Source organism: Lonchura striata, chromosome 4, assembly GCF_046129695.1.
Source record: "Lonchura striata isolate bLonStr1 chromosome 4, bLonStr1.mat, whole genome shotgun sequence".
Lineage (NCBI taxonomy): Eukaryota > Metazoa > Chordata > Aves > Passeriformes > Estrildidae > Lonchura > Lonchura striata.
Genome location: NC_134606.1, coordinates 3,133,392 through 3,154,024, shown reverse-complemented (window position 1 = coordinate 3,154,024; position 20,633 = coordinate 3,133,392). Strand labels below are relative to the sequence as shown.

The 20,633-nt window shown below is 50.5% G+C and overlaps 1 protein-coding gene across 3 annotated transcripts in view; it reads left to right on the top strand.

Moving 5' to 3' along the window:
• Positions 1-17,066, top strand: part of RNF24 (ring finger protein 24) — a 28,399-nt gene extending 11,333 nt beyond the window's left edge. For 2 of the 3 annotated variants that reach the window (XM_077782695.1, XM_077782694.1), the window contains 5 exons: positions 6,092-6,241; positions 11,755-11,797; positions 12,675-12,716; positions 14,655-14,734; positions 16,763-17,066. In XM_077782695.1, coding sequence (XP_077638821.1) covers positions 6,099-6,241; positions 11,755-11,797; positions 12,675-12,716; positions 14,655-14,734; positions 16,763-16,901 — 447 coding nt within the window. In that variant the 5' untranslated portion in view covers positions 6,092-6,098 and the 3' untranslated portion in view covers positions 16,902-17,066. Of the gene's footprint in view, positions 1-4,762; positions 4,770-6,091; positions 6,242-11,754; positions 11,798-12,674; positions 12,717-14,654; positions 14,735-16,762 lie in introns of those variants that run through there. The other variant, XM_021535760.1, reaches the window with a different exon arrangement.
• The last annotated feature ends 3,567 nt before the right edge of the window (positions 17,067-20,633 follow it).

Below are 20,633 nucleotides of genomic sequence, written 5' to 3'. Positions count from 1 at the left end.
CACTTGCCTCTGCTCTCATTGCTCTTTTTGGGCTAAAATACACCCAGATTTAATAATGTGTGTCCCTCCACCATGAGCCCATCAAGAGAAGTGGTGGCTCCTGCTTCCTCTTTTCACCTCAGGAGTACAAAGAGGGCTGGGGGCAGGAGGAGGCAGCAGCACATCCTTTCCCACCACACTTCTGGGAGGAAGAGTGAGCTCACCAGGTCGTGACGTTGGAACTGTGTGCCAGGAAAAGGGGGAGAAAAAATTACAAATCCCCAGGGCCAAAGGGGAAAAATGCTTCAAGTGTTATTTAATCTCTGAGCAGTGAATTGAGCTGTCCTTGGGCAGCTCGTGTGAGCCTTTCCAAGAGAGCCGCTGCCAGCTCTGCTTCAAACCCTCCTGGGAAGTGATTCCCAACTCTCATTCCTTATGGGAGCTCAAGCAGAGCTCTCCTCCAAACTCTGCTTCCCCCTCCTCCAGACTGTATTAAATCATGCTATTGATTTTATTTTTTTTTCTATTTATTTTTGCCTGTTTTCCTGGAACTTGCAAAATCAGCCCTGAGCAAACCTCTGGTTTGCTTTTCCAACAGCGCTGGGAGAAAGAACTTGACTTTACCATGGGTGATGGGAGCTGCAGCTGACCCATTTCTGCACATTTCTCTGCTAGTGGTAGCAAAAACATTTTCCCACTTAAAGGTTCTCTTCAGTTTTAAAGTTCTGGGATTAATTGTTTCTTCAACTGTCTGGAATCAGAAGGACTTGCGGGAAATTGCAACAGTACAGTCGTGATGCCGGATGTTGCTTTCCTTAGGCTTCCCTATTTTTTCCAATTGCTTTGTCATGTTGTCACATCACTTGCTGTGTCCCCTGCCCAGAGGCAGTGGAGAGGGTTAAGGTTTTGTGTTTGGTGTCAGCCAGCTGGGGAACACAGCCAGGAAATTTCCTGATTCCCGTTCAAAAAAAGCATTGGATCCGCTCTCAGGGAGGAGGGAGCAAAGGTCCAAAGTGCCTTGTGCTTGGAGGTCAGTTTGGTTCCTTGAATATCCAGGCACACAACAAAAACCCACCAGCACCCCCAAGCCCGCAGGCAGCCAAAATGGGTGAAACAAATGGGTTTTTTGTACTGTTTGACACCCAGAAGTTCTGTCTGTTGCTGTGATGGTGCTGTATCACCCCAGCCAAGCTTTGCTGGATCCCGGTACAGCTCTGCCTGCGGTGTGAGGGACCTGTTGTGATGTTCCTTCTTCCCTAATCAACAACCCTGCCAAGCCTTGCACCATCCCTCACGCTCCTCCATTCCCTGCCAGCTTTGTGGAGTGAAGGATCTGGGCCAGGTTGGATGCTTGGAGCTGGCACTGGATGTGGCATCCCCATGGTAGCATCGTAGCTCTTTAAAATTGCATCATGCCAAGAGTTTTTGTTTCCCCCCCCATGCTCAGTCCTGTTGTTCCTCAGTTTTGGACAGCAAAGGCCATCACTTCTGGCTGGAGCTCCCCGCACTCCATGCCAGGCAAAGGTGGTGCAGCTGTGTGGCATCTCTGGGGCGACGGCGATGCTGGTTTGGGTTTGGCTCTGCAGCTGCCTGTGATTTTCCCATCGCCACGCTGCGGATCCTGGCGCTGGACCAGCTCCAGAGACGGAGCTGAAGGAAATTCCTTCCAGCTGCTTGAGGTCAGGGCTTCGCTTTGCTTTTGGGGTCCACGAGGGGGAATTTTTGCCTGCAAGTTAAACGAGGGCGTTTCTGGCTGCTGCTTCTTAACACCTGGAAGAATCTCTCTTTTAAATATTATCCCACTAGTCATAGCCATTAAATAACCTTCCTCCTGTAGAATCATTCCATGGAAGAATACCCTGCTTTGCAACACAGCTTGGGCTGTTTCAGAAAGGTCTTGTCAGCTGCTCCCAGTTTAACTTTCAACCAGTTAATAAGGCTTTTGGTTAAACCTGTCTGAAACACGTTGCGAAACGCCTTTGAAACTTGAGACGCCGTTCACGCCCGCTTGAAACCTTTCCCATCGATAAAATATTCCAGCTTGGAGTTTGGCCACGGCTTAGCATTCACTTTTCCTTGAGATTTGTGATTTCAGGCCTGCCTGTGTCTGGCTCCACTGGGTGTTTGAAGCCCAGTGTTTCCTGGAGATGGGTTGGCTTTGCCAGCCCGTCCTGTGGGATGCCCAGACCACCAGCTCCATCCAGCTAATGGCTGAGGAGATTCAGTCTGAATTTGCTTTGAACCCCTGTGGAGAAGGTTGTTTGTCTTGAAAACATAAAGAAAATCCCTCTAAAAACAGGAGTTTATTTACAACAGCAGAGGCAGAAGCCACCGCTCCACCCAGCATGTGTGCTGTATTTAGGTGTGAGGATGCACAGCACATGCATGGCCCCTTTATGCACTAATGTTATAAATAAATAATAATCAATTATTTTAGAAAAGAACAAGCAGCTCCTTTTAATAAGTAAAAGCCCAAGAAGGAACACACAGTTCAAATCCATGTGGCAAAGCAGCAGGAAAGCAAAAAATCTGCAGCTTTCAGCCCATGACATTGCTTAAAGTGGCATCCCTGGTGTCACCCCCTGTCTTCAGGGACCACAGCTCTGCCTCGCTCCCCTCCTCCTCCCTGCCTCAGTTTCTCTACCTGTGAGAAGACAATTGCATCCTTTATTAATCCCTGTGAGATCTCCTGAGGAATGCTCTGGGTACAAGGTTGGCCCCAGTATTAAGGGCTTGCTGTGGCTCTAATGGGGATTAATTTGGGACGTGGCCCTGTGAGGTTTACCTTTCACAGCCCAAGTGTAATCAAAGCCCTGCCAGGCTGGAGCTCGCTGACCTGTGACACTCCCTTCCTTGGCTGCTCGATGGGCCATTAACCAGCGCTTTGGCTTTTAATTAAAGCTGGGTTTTGTCCTCCTTGGAGAAACCGTGGATTTGCTTGGCCCCACATTGCTGAGTCATTGGAGGGTGTAAGGAAGGAGATGTGGAGCTCAGGTTGTTCTGCCGTTTGTGGCTCTCTGCATCCCAGGACAAGCAACCATTGTTCCTTGCTGTTTTTCACAGAATCATGGAATTACATTGGGGTTGGAAGGGACCTTAAAGACCATCCAGTTCTACACCCCTGCCATGGGCTGGGGCACCTTCTACTATCCCAGGTTGCTTCAAGCCCCATCCACGCTGGTCTTGAACACTTCCAGGGATGCAGGGGTAGCGACAGCTCCTCTGGACAAGCTGTGCCAGTGCTCCCTTTTCTATGTGCAGCCTGTGTCCCCCATCCGAGAGGTTTCAGGGACCTACTGGGGGCCATGGATGCCCCACAAGCATCATCTCCCTGCCCTGAGATGCCTTGACTATGGAGAGAGCAACAGGGAGGCTTTTGTTCTGCACCAGAAACTTTTCATCCTTCTTTATGGCTCATTTTTTATTTCTTTTGGCTGCGCCCTTGAAAATCCAAAGCAGCTTGGCTGCTTGAAGTCATCAGATTTCACTGGAGTCTTTTAAAATTAACAGTTTCCTGGATCCTGGGCAGACCAACTGATTTTTCCCCTTTAACCTCAGTGTTTTTTGCTGTAACATTTCTCAGCTGTTGCAGCAGGAGGGAGGGAGGACCAGGGCAGCTCCAAGGTGGAGAAGGTTATTTCACACAGGGGTTGGATGAATCTGGTGTGGGATTCCCTGGATTTGCACCGCAGGGAACAGAAAGGCTGTCCCCAGGAGGCTGAGCCCCCACGACATGGCTGGCAGGTAGGTCATGGCTGCATTTCTGGCGTCCTTTTGGAGCAAAATATTAGGGAAATGGTTCCATTGGAGAGGATAGTGGGATGCTGGGGGTTGGTGTGAGCTCTGTTTCTGCTGATTGTTTATTTGCTGAGGGCTGTGATGGTTCCTAGCTGTGCTCATGGATGTGGGGACTGGTGCAAGAGCAGCACAGCTCAGATGTGTACAAGCATGAAGAATTTTTCTGGCTTGATGGGATTTGCTGCTCCAAATGCAGCCTTGGATGTTCCTTACCCACAGAATGGCGTAGTGGGATTGCTGAGAAGAGCATCACAAGTTAAAAGAGTTGTAAAGGAAAGAAAAGCTACAGTCCAGTGCTGGTTGGTTTTGTTACCTGTACTCCAAAAGTTGTTTCTCCTTCCTTGCAAAAAAGTCACCTGGAGCTTTCCCAGACTGAGGAGTTTTCTCTGGGGTGGTTTGAGGAACTAGAGGCAGCCAGCCTTGGCCAAAGGCAGTGATTATCAGCTGATAATCACTGGTGGGTCAGCAACATCCTCATGCCACCAGCGTGACCGAGGGGAGCCCCTGACCCATCCCAAATCCCTCTGACCCAGCAGGACTGAAACCCAAACCCAGTCCTGCGCCGCCAAGCTGCGCATTAACTCCGCCGGAGCTGGGAACAAAGGTTTGGGGGCTGGATTGGGCTTTTTAAAATTTATTTGCAAAGCAAAACAGCTCAGCTGAGCGGAACAGGCGTCGGTGGAGGAGCATGAGCTGCTGGGTGGTTGCTGGGCTATAAAATCCCATCCCCACCAGCGCTGGCAGGGGGATGTGCCGGCTCCCCGAGCTCTCGGAGCGTTTCCACGTTGGCCAGGAGAGGTTCTGAACATGCGTGTTGGTCTCTGGAGGCTTTAATCAAATCCAGGCTTTACCAGAAATCTCCTCGAAACTTCCAGCGAGCTGAGGAAACTGAAAGCAGCCGGAGCAGGGAGGCTCCCGGGCGGGTGTTTGGGGCTGGCAGGGATGTTGCCTTCAGCAAGGGGATAGTCCCGGTGAGGCGGCCGGGATGAGAGGTGAGTCTGCTCCCCGTGGGAAGTCAGAGGAAAGCCCCACAGGGTCTGGCAAAAAAAGGGCCTCAAGGGGGGAAAGGAGATTTGGGAGTGAGGATGCTGCTTGAAGGGACTCTCAGAGGACACTTGGATTTTGGAGCATCGCTCCCTGGCATGTGCGGGTTCAGATCCTGCGGTTTCCCCACTGTCTTCCCACCCTGTGCAAAATGAGGAAATGAGGAGCTGTGCAATTACTGCGCCGTGGAAAACTCCCCGCTCCAGGGGAGGGTTTTGTTATCCCTCGGTGATTTTATTTGGGAAACAGGGCTCAGACTGCAGGTACTTTCCTTGCTTGTAAAACTTCATTGCATGTTGCTCTCCCGTGGGCAGAAGGGAAAACAAGGTGTATTTTTAACTTCCTTTTCTAAGCTGGGGGCAGGGGAACTTTATGCCTGGCCAGCAACGGTTGTGATTATCTGAGGGCGAACGGTTCAGAGAATGATAGGAAGATAAGAGATAATAAATAAGAGCAATTAAAATCCTAGGGGAGAGGATTTGCTGTAATCGTTATCCCAGACAGCTGCTCGGGGTTTAATTGGGGTTCTCCAAGGGGAGGGAGGTTTTGGTCACGGGTCCCAGACGTGGGACATGACAGCCAAAATTGCTGCCTCTTCCTCTTGGCCTCGGGGCTTTCCTGGGGGGAAGGAGCCTGGGGCTGTGCTGAGGAGTAAAGCTGAAACCTGCAGAAGTGCTCTTAAACCACCAAACTTTTGTCTCAGATGGGAAAACAAACAAAGTCTCCTTTACAGAGTCCATAGTCTCCCCATAATTTCTCTCAGCGTCACTGCTGTGTGTCCTGGGAATGTCCTTGTCTTCTTCCTTTTCATCTTTGATGACTTTGGTGGGGGATTTCTATGGAATGAGGAGTCAGAAACCACTGGAGAGGCAGGGAAGGCAAACTTGCCTTGCTCCAAGGCTTCCTGGCTGCTTTCAGTATTTTTACCAAGTTACTGTGGGGTTTGAGGGATGCTGGCTGCAGCTGGGGCTGCTTCGATGCAATTCCTGCTGTTAGTCTCATCCAGTGTTTTAACTTGAAGGATGATGTGTGAAAGGAAAAGAGCTGGAGGAGAAGCTAACAGTGAGAGAAGGAAAATCCCAGCCCCAGCTGATGCAGCCCTGCTTTGTTTTCAGGGTTACCAAGATGGGAACTTGGTTTTGGGCAAAGATGGGGGGGATGAGTGAGAAGTCATCTCCAGCCCCCTCCATATCCATTCAGGGGACTGCTGGTCTGCAAAGTGCATCCCTAAGGAATGTCACATCCATGTGTTTTCTCCCTGTCTCCACAGCCTACCCATGAGCTCAGACTTCCAGCATTACAGTTTCAGGATGCCGAACATCGGGTTCCAGAACCTTCCTCTCAACATATACATCGTGGTTTTCGGCACAGCCATCTTCGTCTTCATCCTCAGTTTGCTCTTCTGTTGCTACTTGATCAGGTAAGGGAATATTGTATGGGAATGTTCCCCAAGAGCTTCCCTGCTTCCAGGCCCATCAGTGATCCCTCCATCCCAAAAGGAGGATGGCAGCACCTTATTTCCTTGGCACCACCAATTTCCTTGGCACATCTTATGTCAGCCTGATGTGCCACAAAGCAGTCACATTATCCACTTAAAACCAGGAGATACACATTTGCTAATAAAGGTATGGAATTGTGGTCAGCTTCTCAGAAAACCTGGAAAGGGATGTTTCATGGTCCCTGCTTTCTGCTTAATGTTTCAACACATTTCCCTCTGTAATGAGTAACTCGTGTCCTGCGTGCCTGAGGAATGTTTAATACCTGCTCCGTTGGTTATTGAACACAAATTGCTCCTTCAACAGCACAGTTTGGAGATTAATGATGCAGAGTTGATGTGCTAATCTGAGCAATAGGGGAGCAGGATGGCAGGGTTAAAGGTTGTTCCAGTTTGGGGCTTGTTTTAATTATTTTATGGGCCATTGGGGAGATTGTTGGGCTTCTAATTGAGAGGAAAAGCTCTTCCTGACAGAGGGAAAATGAGGCAAGTGGGGAAAAATCACAGTGCCTGAGAATCAAGGTGGTGATGGAGATGAGTTGGGCTGATAACCTAAGATGGGTGGCTGGCTGTGCTTCAACCTGTGCCTGGGAGCAGAGGTCATCATTCTGCCAGCAATGGTAGCCAAAATTCTGCATTCCCAGAGCTCTTCTCTCCAGCTTTTCCATCCCCTTTCCTTCCTCTCTGTCTTTCCAGCTGGCCCCAGCACCCTGCAAGCTGTGCTTCCATCACATCCCTTCCCTGTGTTCCTGTAAAAACAGGTACCCAGTCTCTCTTTGCACGACAGCAGCCAGTCCCACCAGGTTTTCTATCCAGAGGGTGTTGAAAATATTTTATCCTGCTCTTGTAGACCAGGGAAGTGAGGTTTCAATGTCAACCTTCTAAATACTTGATAATTTCCACCCAATTTCAGTTCTGTATGAAGCAAAACCTCACAGATGAGCCCAAAACCAGGTTTACTGAGGGGTGATTTGGGCTGCTTGGGCATCATATCTTTAATTTTTTTTTCCCCACAATTATAAAAATTACGTTTTGAATGTGTATGAAAATAGACCTGAGGTGTTCAGAGAGCTCAAGGAGTTGTTTTGCTCAGGTGGAGCTTGGGTCTATATGGCTCACTTAGAAAATTGCAGAGGTGTTTGGCCTTTGAGAGTATTTTCCTGGGCACTCACTGGGTGTGTTATGCCCCAAAGAAGGAATAACAAGGAGTAATGTCTGGAAGGTCAAGCCAGAAAATCTTTAAATTTAGAAGCTGGAGGCGTGTTGTAAGAGAGAGAGGGTGAGTAACCGGTGAGAGAAGCCAGCAAGGAAGTGGCAAGTCCTCCGTCTCCTCACGTCCTTAAATCAAGACCGAAGACCTTTCCGGATGAGACGTTTTGGCTCCTGTTCCTGAGGTGCTATTTAGCAACCCATGATAGATGTGGAGTTGGATTAGGTCATCCAGTGATCCCTTTATAGCCCAAAACCCTAGAGAGACTCTACAAGTGGCTCTTCAGCCCTCCTCCTTCAGCTCTTTTATTGGCAGAACAGAGCCAAAACAGGATCCTCCAGCCCGCACTGGGGAGGGTTTTGCTGTGCTGTGGGTTTTAGCTGTGCCAGTGTCCCAGGAGCATCCACCTCCACGGAAGCTGCTCTGTAATCTCAGCTCATCTGGGATATAACAGTCTGAATTTTGGTGGGGTTTGGGAAGCGCTGTAGGTGGACAACAGGATGAGGACCACCCACCTGCAAGGGCAGAGAGACCAACAGAAGGACAGGGTGGTCTCCTCCAGAGCTCCAGGGCTCTGCTTCCATCCATGGGGGTTCTTTGCTGGTAACAGCAGCTCCTGGCTTTCCCATAGGTGCAGCATCAACACACCCCTTCCTCTCCCTCCTTTCCCATATAGCCACATCTCCAAATATTAGGCAAACACCAGGCAAGGCTTATGACTCCATTCTCAGGCCCTGGTTCTCATTTTCTGCTCTGGATCAGAGCAGTCCCTGCTGCTCTCCCCACATCCCCACCTGGGTATGAGTGTGGAAGAGCCAATATCAGGTGTATTCATCCCAAATCACACAGCTGATGGCATTAAATAAAAGATGTTCTGGGGAAAGAGAGGTCATGGGCTGTGCTTTGCAGCTGTGTCAATACAGGCTGTGCTGTGCTGCCCGCTCCAAGGGAAGGAAAAGTGACATTTTTTAATTGGATTGGCTCAAAGCAAGAGTCCAGTAGGAATTTCACAACAAAAATCTTCATTGCCTGTGCAGTGTTCAGGTGAACCTTGAGCTCTTCTGCTGCTGCAGACCACTCTGGTCAGAGCTCAGGTCCCTCATGGCTGCTGCCTCTGCTCGGCAAAATTACAGATCAAAAAGGAAGAACAAAGAAATGAGATTTTGCAGGCAGGTGGTCGTGTCTGATCTCTGGAGAATTAATGAAAGTGATATACTCATGTTTGCTTTGGTCCCATAAAACCCAGTCCAGAAGGATGCTGAACTGAATGCCACCCTTGCTGTGGATCAAGTCTGCAGCATCCTCTCTCAAATTGAGCTTTGCTGTGGCTCATCCAGGGCTCATCCCTGCCCAGCCTGCAGCAGCTCAAAGTCTCTGGGAGGCTCAGGGTACACAGCACCTAAAAAGCCTCTTTTTTTTATAGGCTTGTTCCCTTCATCATTCAGACCTGCCAGGATCCAACACAGTGGTTGGATTTTGTGGTCAGATAAAGGAATGGAGGTAGAGAAGGGTCTGGAGCACCAGGAGAGGCTGAGGGAGCTGGGAAGGGGCTCAGCCTGGAGCAAAGGAGGCTCAGGAGGGACCTTGTGGCTCTGCACAGCTCCTGACAGGAGGGGACAGCCGGGGGGTCGGGCTCTGCTCCAGGGAACAGGGACAGGAGGAGAGGGAACAGCCTCAGGCTGGGCCAGGGGAGGTTTGGATTGGATATTGAGAACATTCCTTTGCCTGAAGGATGGTCAGGCACTGGCACAGCTGCTCAGGACAGTGCTGGAGTCCCCATCCCTGGAGGGATTTAGAAGCCATATGGATGTGCCACTTGGGGACATGGTCAGTGGTGGCCTTGGCAGTGCTGGGAGAATGGTTGGGCTGGATGATTTTAGAGAGCTTTTCCAACCCACACAATTCTGTGATGCCGTGAAGAGCCCAAGGAGCCTGGCTGAGCTGGGGACAGCAACACAATTATGGGATTAAAAGCCAGTGCCCAGGACTTTTCTACTCCTTCTACTATAAAGAATCTAATACGGAAATCTCAGAGATAAACCTGCAAAAAATTTTTCTTCTGCATTGTATCCCCATTGTTGTTCACTTGCAGATGTGATTCAGTCACCCAGAGAAACAGGGAACTCCCACTCCTGTGGAAAGAGATCCCAAGCCCAGGAGAGCTGGTTGTTCCTTCAGGGAGGGTGACAGCACACAGGATCAGCAGCCAGGCACTGTGCGGTCCCTTATCTTGGTCAGACATCTGCCAGGAATTCCTTGGGAGTCACAGCACTTGACTCGAGATGGATGGAGCCAGCTCCGACAGGGAATAGCACTTGCCAGGATCCAGGGTCTCCTCACCACAGCTGGACCAGATCCCACCAGGATCCATCTGGCTCAGAGGGCAAGGAGGAGCAGGCTGAGCTCGCACGCTTCAGCACCAGCTGTGCTCGTGCTGCTCCCCAGACCCTCCAGGGAGGAGTTTTTTTGGGAAAACCCCCCTGTCTAGCTCAGCACCAGCCCAAGGCATTGCAGATCCACGGAGCTGTGCAGATCCACAGCCAGCTGGTCGCTTCTTCCCCACCACTGGTCCAAGCTGCTCCAGTGGCTTTGGCTCACGGGGGCCAGACCCTTGGTGGCCACTCAGTGCTCCACACAAAGGGAGCTTCCCATGGTGCTTCCCATTCCAGGCGAGTTTTCCCTTGCCTGTGTCTCCAGCCGCACGCCTCGCTCTCCCCATCTGTGTTTCATAACCGCCTTCCCAGCCACCGGCTCCCTGCGGGCTGGGCTGGTTTCATCCTGTTCTCTCCATTGTTCCTGCATCTTCTGCTCATGTTTCTGTTCAGGGTCACTGCCAGAGGGATGAGACCCCAGTCGTCTCCTCCTTCTCTTCCTCCTCCTTCTCTTCCTCCTCCTCCTCCTCTCCTCCTCCTCCCCGCCTGCCAGTGTTTTCTGTGGCAGGCGGGTTCCTGCCAAGGCAGCATTGCTGGAGCAGGAGGGATGGCTCCCTGTGACATTTGGGACTCAGGAACCAACTTTCTGCATCTCTCCTTGCACCATTAAGGTGTATTTTTACCCATCCCTCGACTTCTGTTTTTTGACATTTTTGGGGAGGGTGTCAGACATAAGGAAATCCTTTTCCATCCCATTTTTATAACTCCCCCACTGCAGCGTGGCAGGGTTGGAAAACCCCCAAGAGCTCAGGTTGAAGCAGTCAGGGATTTCAGACACCCTCAGAATATTTTTGGAGAATAGAAATTCCAGGCAAGGGGGTTTCCCATCTGAAATCACTTGGGGCTGGCTGAGGAAAATATTCCTACAGCTCTCCAAGCCCTGCAGCCACACATTGACTCTGTATTGAAAGTCCTTGGCCAACTCTTCAGCCCTAGGGATTTCCCTCCTGAGTTTTCCAAGCAGTTTATTAAATGCCATGTCTGGTAATGAGAGGCAATATTGGTTATTTTAATTTTAAGTGTATTTATTTTAGGACCATAATGGGTTTCTCCAGCCAGCAGATGCCTATGGAGTGCTCTGCTGGCTCTGACTCTGGAGAGGGGAGTCTGTGGAGGGAGGGGATGGAACCAGCACTTTGCTCGTGGCCTAAAGTTCCTGCTGGACTTCCCACTGCATCAGGTGTTCTTGGAACAGGCCTATCCCATTCATCTCCATCTCTCACTTCGCTCCAGGAGTGGATGTGGTTTGATTGATCTTAGAATTGAGGATAAAGCTGAGTTTGAGGAACCCAGTGTCACCCAAGCAGCGTGATGAGGGCTTTGGTGGGAAACCTCTGGGCAGGGAGTCTCCTTCCCTGTCCCTGCTGGAGTGGGAGCAGGGCTTTCCTCAGGTCTGAACCCCCATGCCTTGAGAAACGGTGCTGCATTCCGTGTTGGGAGTTGTTGCCAGCAGAAGTGGTTGGAAACTGAGGGGATTTATGGAAGACTGTGATTTCCTCACCCACTTTTTCTGGTCTTAACTTTGTGGTTGATGCCTGCTTGGAAAATCAGGGAGGTCAAAAGAGGGATCGGGGAGGAGTTGTGTGCTTTGGGATGGAGACGTTGCCCTGCCAGCGACAGGGAAAGCTGGGTGTTGCCTAAACATGTCATTTCCTGTGGCCATTCTCATTTCTGAATTCAAAAATGTAAAAGATAACATGTTAAAGCTGGAAAGGAGGGAAGTGGAATGCTTGAGGTATTACAATAATCCTGATTTTTATTGCTTCACCTCATGTTTCTCCCTGGTTTCATTGCAGGCTCAGGCATCAGGCACACAAAGAGCTTTACGCCTACAAACAGGTGAGATGATCCTCTAAGTTTTTATTCCCTTCCCTTCTCCCTAGTGCCAAATCCATCAGTTTTCCTCGTGCTGTTCCTCTCCTTGGGAGGTTTCTGGCCCTCAAAAGGCAGTTGTAGCACCTAGGCCAGTCTGTCCCTGCTGATTTTATTGTCCCCTACCAGCTGGGCCCCCCAGGACCATCCCTCACCTGCTCATCCACAAGTCTCCCAGTTTTCCACTGAGGTCCTGAGCAGTGGGAACATCTCCACCTCTGGAGCACTCCATCCTCACCCACTGCACAGCAGTGATGCCATCGCTCCCCCAGTCACCAAACTCACATTTTATGGGGTCTGGATCTGCTCCCAGGGGTGAACTTGGCTGCTCCAAATCCCTAAATCCACAGGGCTTTTCCAGGGAGCAGCTCCATGGCAAGCCCAGCTCTTCCCTGCACCCACCTGCACTTACCTACTAAAATAGACACAGCCCAGAGGTGGCTGTCAGGCTGCTGCTTCCACATCCTGTTTTCTCCAGGATTTGTGGGATTTTCTGCCCCTGACCCCTTGATCCATGCAGGAAGCTGGGTGGAGTTGGGCTGAAAGCACACAGTTGTCCTGCATTTATAGTCCTCTCCAGGTGCTCAGCTTGGATGGAGGGAAAATGAAGTGGTAACCCAGGAGGGTTAAATTTGGGAGGAAACCTCCTGGATTTGGTCCCTGTGGTTTTATCTTTCCCCTCCTCCTGTCCCTGCACAGGCCCCTCATGCTCCCCTGGCTGTGCTGGGTTTACTGGGGGGTTTCCAGTTCTACTGGGACACTCAGTGGGGTCCCTCTGTGGAGATTTTTCCTGGGAATGCTGATGGCAGAAGCTCTGTCCTGACCCCAGCTCTTTGCCTTGCAGGTCATACTCAAGGAGAAGGTGAAGGAGCTGAACCTCCATGAGGTGAGCACATCCTGGGGCAACAAAAGCTCCCTCTCCCTCCTCTTCCTCACCCTGGGGAGGGGGCAAACCCTCAAATTCAACTCCACTGGGAGCAGAGCATGCAGCCAGCTGGGCTTTGGAAATGGGGAAAGATCCTCTGCAAAAGTCTGGCCTAAACCCTCTCCCTCCTCCCGGCTCCCCTTGGCTTTTCCTGCATCGTTATTATTGTTTATTGTGTTCTTTTTATCACAATGATAAGAAACTGTGGATAAGGGGAGGCCAAGGCAGTCTGGGCCTTGCATAAACAGTGTCCCTGAGCAGGGACAGCCCCTCTGGCCACCACAGGGAGTGACAACTTCCAGCACAGCTCTGGGCAGGGAAAGCTGAAATCAGGATAAACACCCTCCCCCGGCTCCTGCAAGAGGCAGATCCGCTCCTCCCTGCCCACCCCCTGAGGGCTCAGACACCTTCATTTCTCTCCATGGCCTTCCAGGCTTTTGGGGGTTGAGCTTTTCTATTCACAGCCCATTTTTCCTGATGAATTTGAGCAGGAATCTGCTCAAATCCCGCCTCAAAGCACGGCCTGGATTTATTTATTCCACTAGAGATAACAAAAATGCCCACCCACCTCCGGCCAGGAGGCTGCTCGTCTGCTCAGCACCGGCTCCAGTTGTTTCTAAACCACTCTTTATTTTATTTTAATCCCCTGAGCAGAGCCTATCCCACGTTTTATCCTGACCCTCCACTCCCCACAGCCCCCAGGGTAAATCCCAAGGGCCCCGGGGTTGTGAGCAGCTTCTGCTGCTGGTCCCTATTTCTGATTTACTCCCTATAAAAACCGACCTGCAGTGGGGTTTTTGTCGAGCACAGGCTTCAAAGCACTTCCTGGGGTGAGAAATGGCTTGGAGGAGGGATTTGGGAATGTGCCAGAGCTGGGAATGGCCTCAATAATGCTCAGCCCTCCTCCTCCTCCACCACCTCTGTTCCCAGCTGTCTGCAGCTCTCCCAGATTTTGGGGAGGACGAGGCCTCTGTGGGGAAGAGGACAGAGCTGTTCAAACTCTTCCCTGGGATTTGGAAAAGCCTGGAAGGGTTTAGCTTGGAAAGATCCCAGTTGGGGCGTTTGTATTTTGGCATTTGCAGTCAGTGTTTCTGGAAAGCAGAGGACGGGGTGGGAATTTTCCAGCATGACGGGGCGGCTGCCCGGAGCTCTGTGGAGGGAAAGCTCCCACCCAGCTCTTCCCTGCCTGCCTCTGGGTCTGGTTTTCCCCTTTTTTTTCCATCATTCTGCCTCTCCCAGGCCCTGGGGGTTCCTCAGGGGTGACCCCAACAGCTGCACCTGGCCCTGGTGCACTGAGAGATCCCAGGCTAGGAAAACCACCCAGGAATATCCAAAATCCCCTGGGATATCCAAAACAAGTCAGGAGGAGTTGGCTGCCAGGGTGAAGGAGGTTTTGGCTAAGAAAGAGCCACCAGCTTTCCCAGCCCTGGGACAGGCATGGCAACAATCCCATTGCCTTTTCCTTTTCCCAGAGCTATCCCAGGGAATGCAGGCAGTCCCAGGGACCAGGCTGCAGTGTGGATCCATCCCCTGCACCCTAAAACCTCCGGCACATCCCAGCTTTGGTGGTCACATCCAGCACCCAAAGGAGACCCGAGCCTCAGCCTGTGATCCTGGAGCTTGGGCAGAAAAATTTGGGAAGGCTTATGGGGAAATTTCATCCCTGTGAGGGTGGGGTGGGCCTGGCACAAGTGTTCCAGAGAAGCTGGGGCTGCCCCTGGATCCCTGGAAGTGTCCAAGGCCAGGCTTGGAGCAACGTGGAATAGTGGGAAATGTCCCTACCCATGGCGGGGGGTGGCACTGGGTGATCTTTAAGGTCCTTTCCAGCCCAAACCATTCCATAATTCCATGGTTTTATCCCTGAGCACTGACATTCCCTGTGCATGCCACACCCTGCAGATCTGTGCCGTGTGCCTGGAGGAGTTCAAGCCCAAGGACGAGCTGGGCATCTGTCCCTGCAAACATGCTTTCCACAGGAAGTAAGTTTTGGGTCATCCCAGCCCAATCCCGGGGCAGGAGTGGCAGGAAAAGCCCCTCATATATATATAAAAATTTTTAATATATGTATAATATATATATATATATATACAAATTTCTTAAAATATAAATATATGTTGAATATTTAAATGTATATATTTATATACATTTATTTTTATATATTTATTTTATATATATTTCCTTATATTTATCATTTTCTATATTTATTTTTTAATATTTATTTTATATATTAATATATTTTTATGTATAAATATATATAGGCATGGTTTATAAAATGCAAACCTGCTACAAATTATTATTATTATTATTGTTAATAATAATAATAATAATAAAATAAACCAGCACTATATAATATTCTATATGCTAAAATTACATAATATCCTACTATATATTACAGGCATTTTTATATTCTCTGTTTATATATATATTTCTCTTTATACATATATTTTATGTTTGTTTATATTTTTATATATTTTTTTCTTATTTATATATAATTTATATTTAAATATATTCTATATTTTAAATATATATTTTATATAATATATATTTTATATAATATATATTTTACAAATTTATACATTTATATATATAATATACAGTATATACTATATATAATATCTATTACATAATATATATTATATATTATATATTATATAAATTATATATAATTCATAACATACATAATATTATGATTGTATCAGAGTTCTTTACGTAACTTTTATTTTTATTTATCCATACACATTATATACATGATTGTGGATTACTGGTGTTTTATTTACAGATTCTGTGTTTGTAATTTCACAGACACCTTTTGTGTATATATTTTGGGGGTCTTTTCTTGTTTTATATCCCTATTATAAATATAAGTATAAGTAAGTATGAGTATAAATATAAATTAGCATTTCTGTATAAATATAATACAACCTATATCAAAATATAAGCTATAAATATATATTATATATAAATATAAATTACATATAAAACATACCTATACAAAATCCCTGTATATCAACACAGAGATCCCAAAAAATCCCAATAAAACATAAAAGCACCCAAATGGTGAATTAAAAACTGGGCAGCAGCAAAGCTCCAGGGCTGGGTAAGGGGCATGGGGGGATTTTTGCAGCTCCACATCAATGCCAGGCGTGTCCCCAGTGATGTCAGGTGTGTCCCCAGTGATGTCAGGTGTGTCCCCAGAGATGTCAGGTGTGTCCCCAGTGATGTCAGATGTGTCCCCGATTATATCAGGTGTCTCCCCAGTGATCTCAGGTGTCCCCAGAGATGTCATTTGTGACCCCAGAGATGTCAGGTGTGTCTCCATCAATGTCAAATGTGACCCCAGTGATGTCAGGCTTGTCCCCAAGGATGTCTGGTGTGTCCCCACTGACATCAGGCATGTCCCAGTGATGTCAGGTGTGTCCCCATCAATGTCAGGTGTCCCCAGTGACATCAGACATGTCCCCAGTGATGTCAGATGTGACCCAAATGATGTCAGGTGTGTCCCCAGTGATGTCAGATGTGTCCCCAATTATGTCAGGTGTCTCCCCAGTGATCTCAGGTGTCCCCAGTGATGTCAGATGTGACCCCAGAGATGTCAGGTGTGTCTCCATCAATGTCAAATGTGACCCTAGTGATGTCAGGTGTGTCCCCATCAATTTCAGATGTCCCCAATGACATCAGACATGTCCCCAGTGATGTCAGATGTGACCCAAATGATGTCAGGTGTGACTCCAGTGATGTCAGGTGTCCCCAGTGATGTCAGATGTGACCCCAGAGATGTCAGGTGTGTCTCCATCAATGCCCAATGTGACCCCAGTGATGTCAGGTGTGTCCCCGATGATGTCAGGCATGTCCCCAGTGATGTCAAGCATATCCCCATCAATGTCAGGTGTATCCCCACCATGTCAGGTGTATCCCCACCATGTCAGGTGTATCCCCACTGATGTCAGGTGTCCCCACCCACGTCAGGCGTGTCCCCGCTGACGCCCCGTGTCCCCGGTGTCCCGCAGGTGCCTCATCAAGTGGCTGGAGGTGCGGAAGGTGTGTCCCCTGTGCAACATGCCGGTGCTGCAGCTGGCGCAGCTGCACGGGAAGCCGGACCCGGGCCCGCCGCAGGGGCCGCTGCCCGGCTCCCAGAACATCGTATAGTCCCGCCCGGGCCGCGCCCGGCCCGCGCCCGCCCGCGGCGCTCGGACTCCGCCAAAGCACTTCGGCCGCAGCTGCGCAGCCCCGAATCCCGCCGGGATGAAGGCTGGGATCCTCCGCCAGAGCCAAGAGGGGACTCGGCGTCCTCGGCACGACATCCTTCTTCCAGCACCTCCCTTCTCCAGCCCCGCGGTGGCAGCCAGCGAGCTCCGGGAGCAGCGCCGCGGCCCCCGAGCTCCGGCACCGCCCGTGCCCGGGACGCGGGGCGGGCTCGGGGCGTCGCGGCCGGTTCCTGCTTCCCTCCTCTCCTCGCCTTCGGTTCCTTTGCCTTTGCGGGAAATGGGGTCGTGCTGCGGTCGGGTGTCCCCTCGGCACCCGGCGTCACCCCGCTGGCGGTGGCTGTGTGGGGTGTCCCCGGTTTGGATTCCCCCCACCCATCGAGGGTGGCTGCCGCTCCTCCTCGGCTACCTCAGGGGCCTGGAGCCCCTGTAAAAGGGGCACCATCCTGGCCTCAGCAGCAGCGAGAGCCACGGCAGAAATCCCGGCCTTGGGAACAGCCCGTGGATCCCGGGGGTGTCCGGGCAGCGGCTCCCTTTGCCAAAACACCCGAACCCCGCAGCAGCGCCCGGGGGAGCCGGGCCGCCCCCCGGCCTCTCGCCCACAGGTTTTGGGTGTCCCTGCCATCCTCAGCAGTCGCATTCCCAGCCTTGGGGAGGGGGGTGTCAGTATTACCCGGCAGCGGCTTCCCCGGGGGCCTCCTGGTGCCGTCCCCCCCTCCCAAAAAACTCGGGACTGTTTATGGAGCGTGGAGCCTCATAGACGTGTTTGAACACTACAAATTCTGCAGCAGAATATTTTTTAAAACATTCGCTGGTTTTGTTTTTGGTTTTTTTTTTTCTCTGTTTGTTTGGTTTTTTTGTAAGCTCTATTTTTGTATATTTAATTGCTATTTGAAAATTCTAATAATGCATCTTTTTTGCTAATCACACTCTTCTTAAGGAAAAACCAGGAAAGGAAAAAAAAAAAAAAAAAAACAACCAAGAGTTTGCATGTGATTTGACTTGAAATGTAAATAAAAGCAGGTTTTGGAAGTGGGGGTGTGTTTGCAGGGGGGCTGTCCCCCTCCCTTGTTCCCTGTCACCCTGGCGATGTCCCCAGCAGGGGAGGCACCACAGGGCTGGAAGAGGGGCGGGTTTAGGGTTGGGCTCACGTTGTCCATGCCCCCTTGCCCCAGCAGCATCCCTTCCCTGGGGGGGACAGCATCCCGTGGGGACAGGCTGGCTGCAGAGCACCCCAAAACCCCCAGCTCAGAGGGATTTTACAGGATCCAGATGTGAGGGAGCTTCCCTGCTTAGGGAAATTCCTCCAACCAACTCAAAATCCCAAATCCCAGCCCAAGCCCGATGCCGACCTCCCGCTCATTTTTTGTTCCACTCCTCCTCCTCCTCCTCCAGGCTTGACCAGGTGGGTGAAGCCCCGTTGGGTCGTGCCCGTGGGGGCGGCTGAGCGGGGTCACCCCCGGGTGGGATCCCCGCGTGTCCCGCTGTCCCTGTCCCGCTGTCCCCGTCCCTGCTGTGGGGCTGCTGCCCTCTGCTGCCGGATCCCACCCGGACATCACCCGAACCATGGAATCCTCCGGACCAGTAGGAACTTCAAATCCCATCCCATTGCACCCCCCCGCCGTGGTCAAGGACAGGTTCCAATTCCCAGGTGGCTCCAAGCCCAGTCCAGCCTGGCTTTGGACAACCCAGGGATCCAGGGGCAGCCACGGCAAATCTGGGAAATCCATTCCAGGGCCTGCCCACCCTCACAGGGAACAATTCCTTCCCACTATCCCATCTCTCCCTGCCCTCTGGCAGTGGGAATGTTCCCTCAATGTTCTGTTCACCTTCTCCTGAAGGATCCACAGGGACTGTGCTGCCCTTACAGCCATTTTTGGGATGATGAGCTCGCCCACTGCTGGGACAAAGTCTGGATCTCCCACCGAGCTGCACAGAACAGTTAATTTTGGTGCTTCTACCCCACAGCTCCTGCTCTGGAATGATGCTCTCCCCTCCTCATTTGATTTTTCATCAAAGCCAAAACTGCTGCAATTTCCCCAGAATAATTAATGCTCTTTAAAAAAAGAATCCCCCCTCCTTTAAAATGTTTTGAAATTCAACTGGTTCCCAGAACTTGAAACATGCAGGGAGGGAGCAACAATCAAGGATTGCCCACAGTTGTTTTCAAGAAGGTAAAACCCAAGTGAGATCAACCCCAATTTGCCCAGCACATTCCTGCTCATTCCCACCAACATCCATCCCGCTGTGCTGGAGCTCCAAGAACGAGACATAAACCAAAGGGTTTGAAGCATATAAAAAATAACTGTAATATTTTATATAAGAAGAAAAAAAATCAAGCCGTTTACAAAAAAGGAATAGACAATAAGCCAGGAACTTTGGTGCAGGGATCAGCTCGTGCTGGATCTACTCCAAAATCCAGAGGACTTACACACACATGGACGGAGTGAGGAAGTGGAAAACCTGCAGGATGCTGAGCCCAGGGACACCAGTTCGGGGCAGGGACTGGGGTGGATCCGGCTCTGGGATTGCTGCTGGGAATTCCCAGCCCTGCAGAGATTCCCCAGCTCTCCACAGCAGAACCTGGCAAGGCAGCCTTTGTTCCCAAGGCTGCCATGCTGAATAAAAGCCAGGCTGTTCCCTGTGTATCTCAAGGATTCCCACACCCTCCCCAGCCCAGCCTATCGCTGACCTGTTAAATCAAGGAGCCACACAGGTCCCAGGCACACAGACATTCCAAAAAACCAAAGTTGCTGTGCCTTTTCCATGAGTTTTGGCTGTGAGGGTGGGTGAAAGGCCAGCCAGGTTAAATTTGTGTTAAATTTCAGGTGGGACAGCAGGAGCTGAGTCCCAAAACCCTTCAGTCAGCACTCTGGAAATGGAGATTTTTTAACAGAGAGTTTGGGAACCTTTATGTGATTTCACAAGGAATGAAGAATAAATGAAACTTGAATTCAGCTGATCCCAAACATGCTGCACAGAGAAGCTGTGGCTGCCCCTGCCCAAGGCCAGGCTGGACAGGAGCACCCTGGGCTAGTGGGAGGTGTCCCTGCCCATGGCGGGGGTGCAATGAGAGGGGCTTTGAGGTCCCTTCCAACCCAAACCATTCCCCGAGCTGCATGATCCTGCTCCAGCCCTCAGCTGTCCAGTCCCACCGTGTGGAACACAGAGCAGGACACAAGTGCAACTTGTGTAAGGCTGCAGGAAAAACAAACGTTCTCCTCCCCTGCCAGCACAGGGGCCCTGTGTTCTTTTTTCCCTGATTTTACTGAGATCAAATCCCTGGCTGTGTCCACAATCCCAACTCACAGGCAGCTGAGGCTTAGAGACAAACAGCAAAGCAATCACCCTCTCAATCTGTAGGTTCCTCCCTTTTCAGAGGGAGTTGCCACACAAGGAACCCACCTCGGACTGCTCAGCACTTCCAGCCAGGCTCACAGGGGGATCAGAGAGCTGCAAACTGGTTTCTCTGGGAAGCAACCAGGACTGGAAGGATGTGTTGGGGTCAGGGTGATGATCATTCTGATATCCTGGGATAAACCTGACACCATGACCTGATCTGAAGGATCTGAGGAGCTTTCCCTGTGCTCCATGGAGCTCCTTGCTGGGAAGCCAGAGCACTTCCAAAGCTGTGTCTCCATGAGCTCCCATCCCGAGGGAAGGTGCAGATACCTCA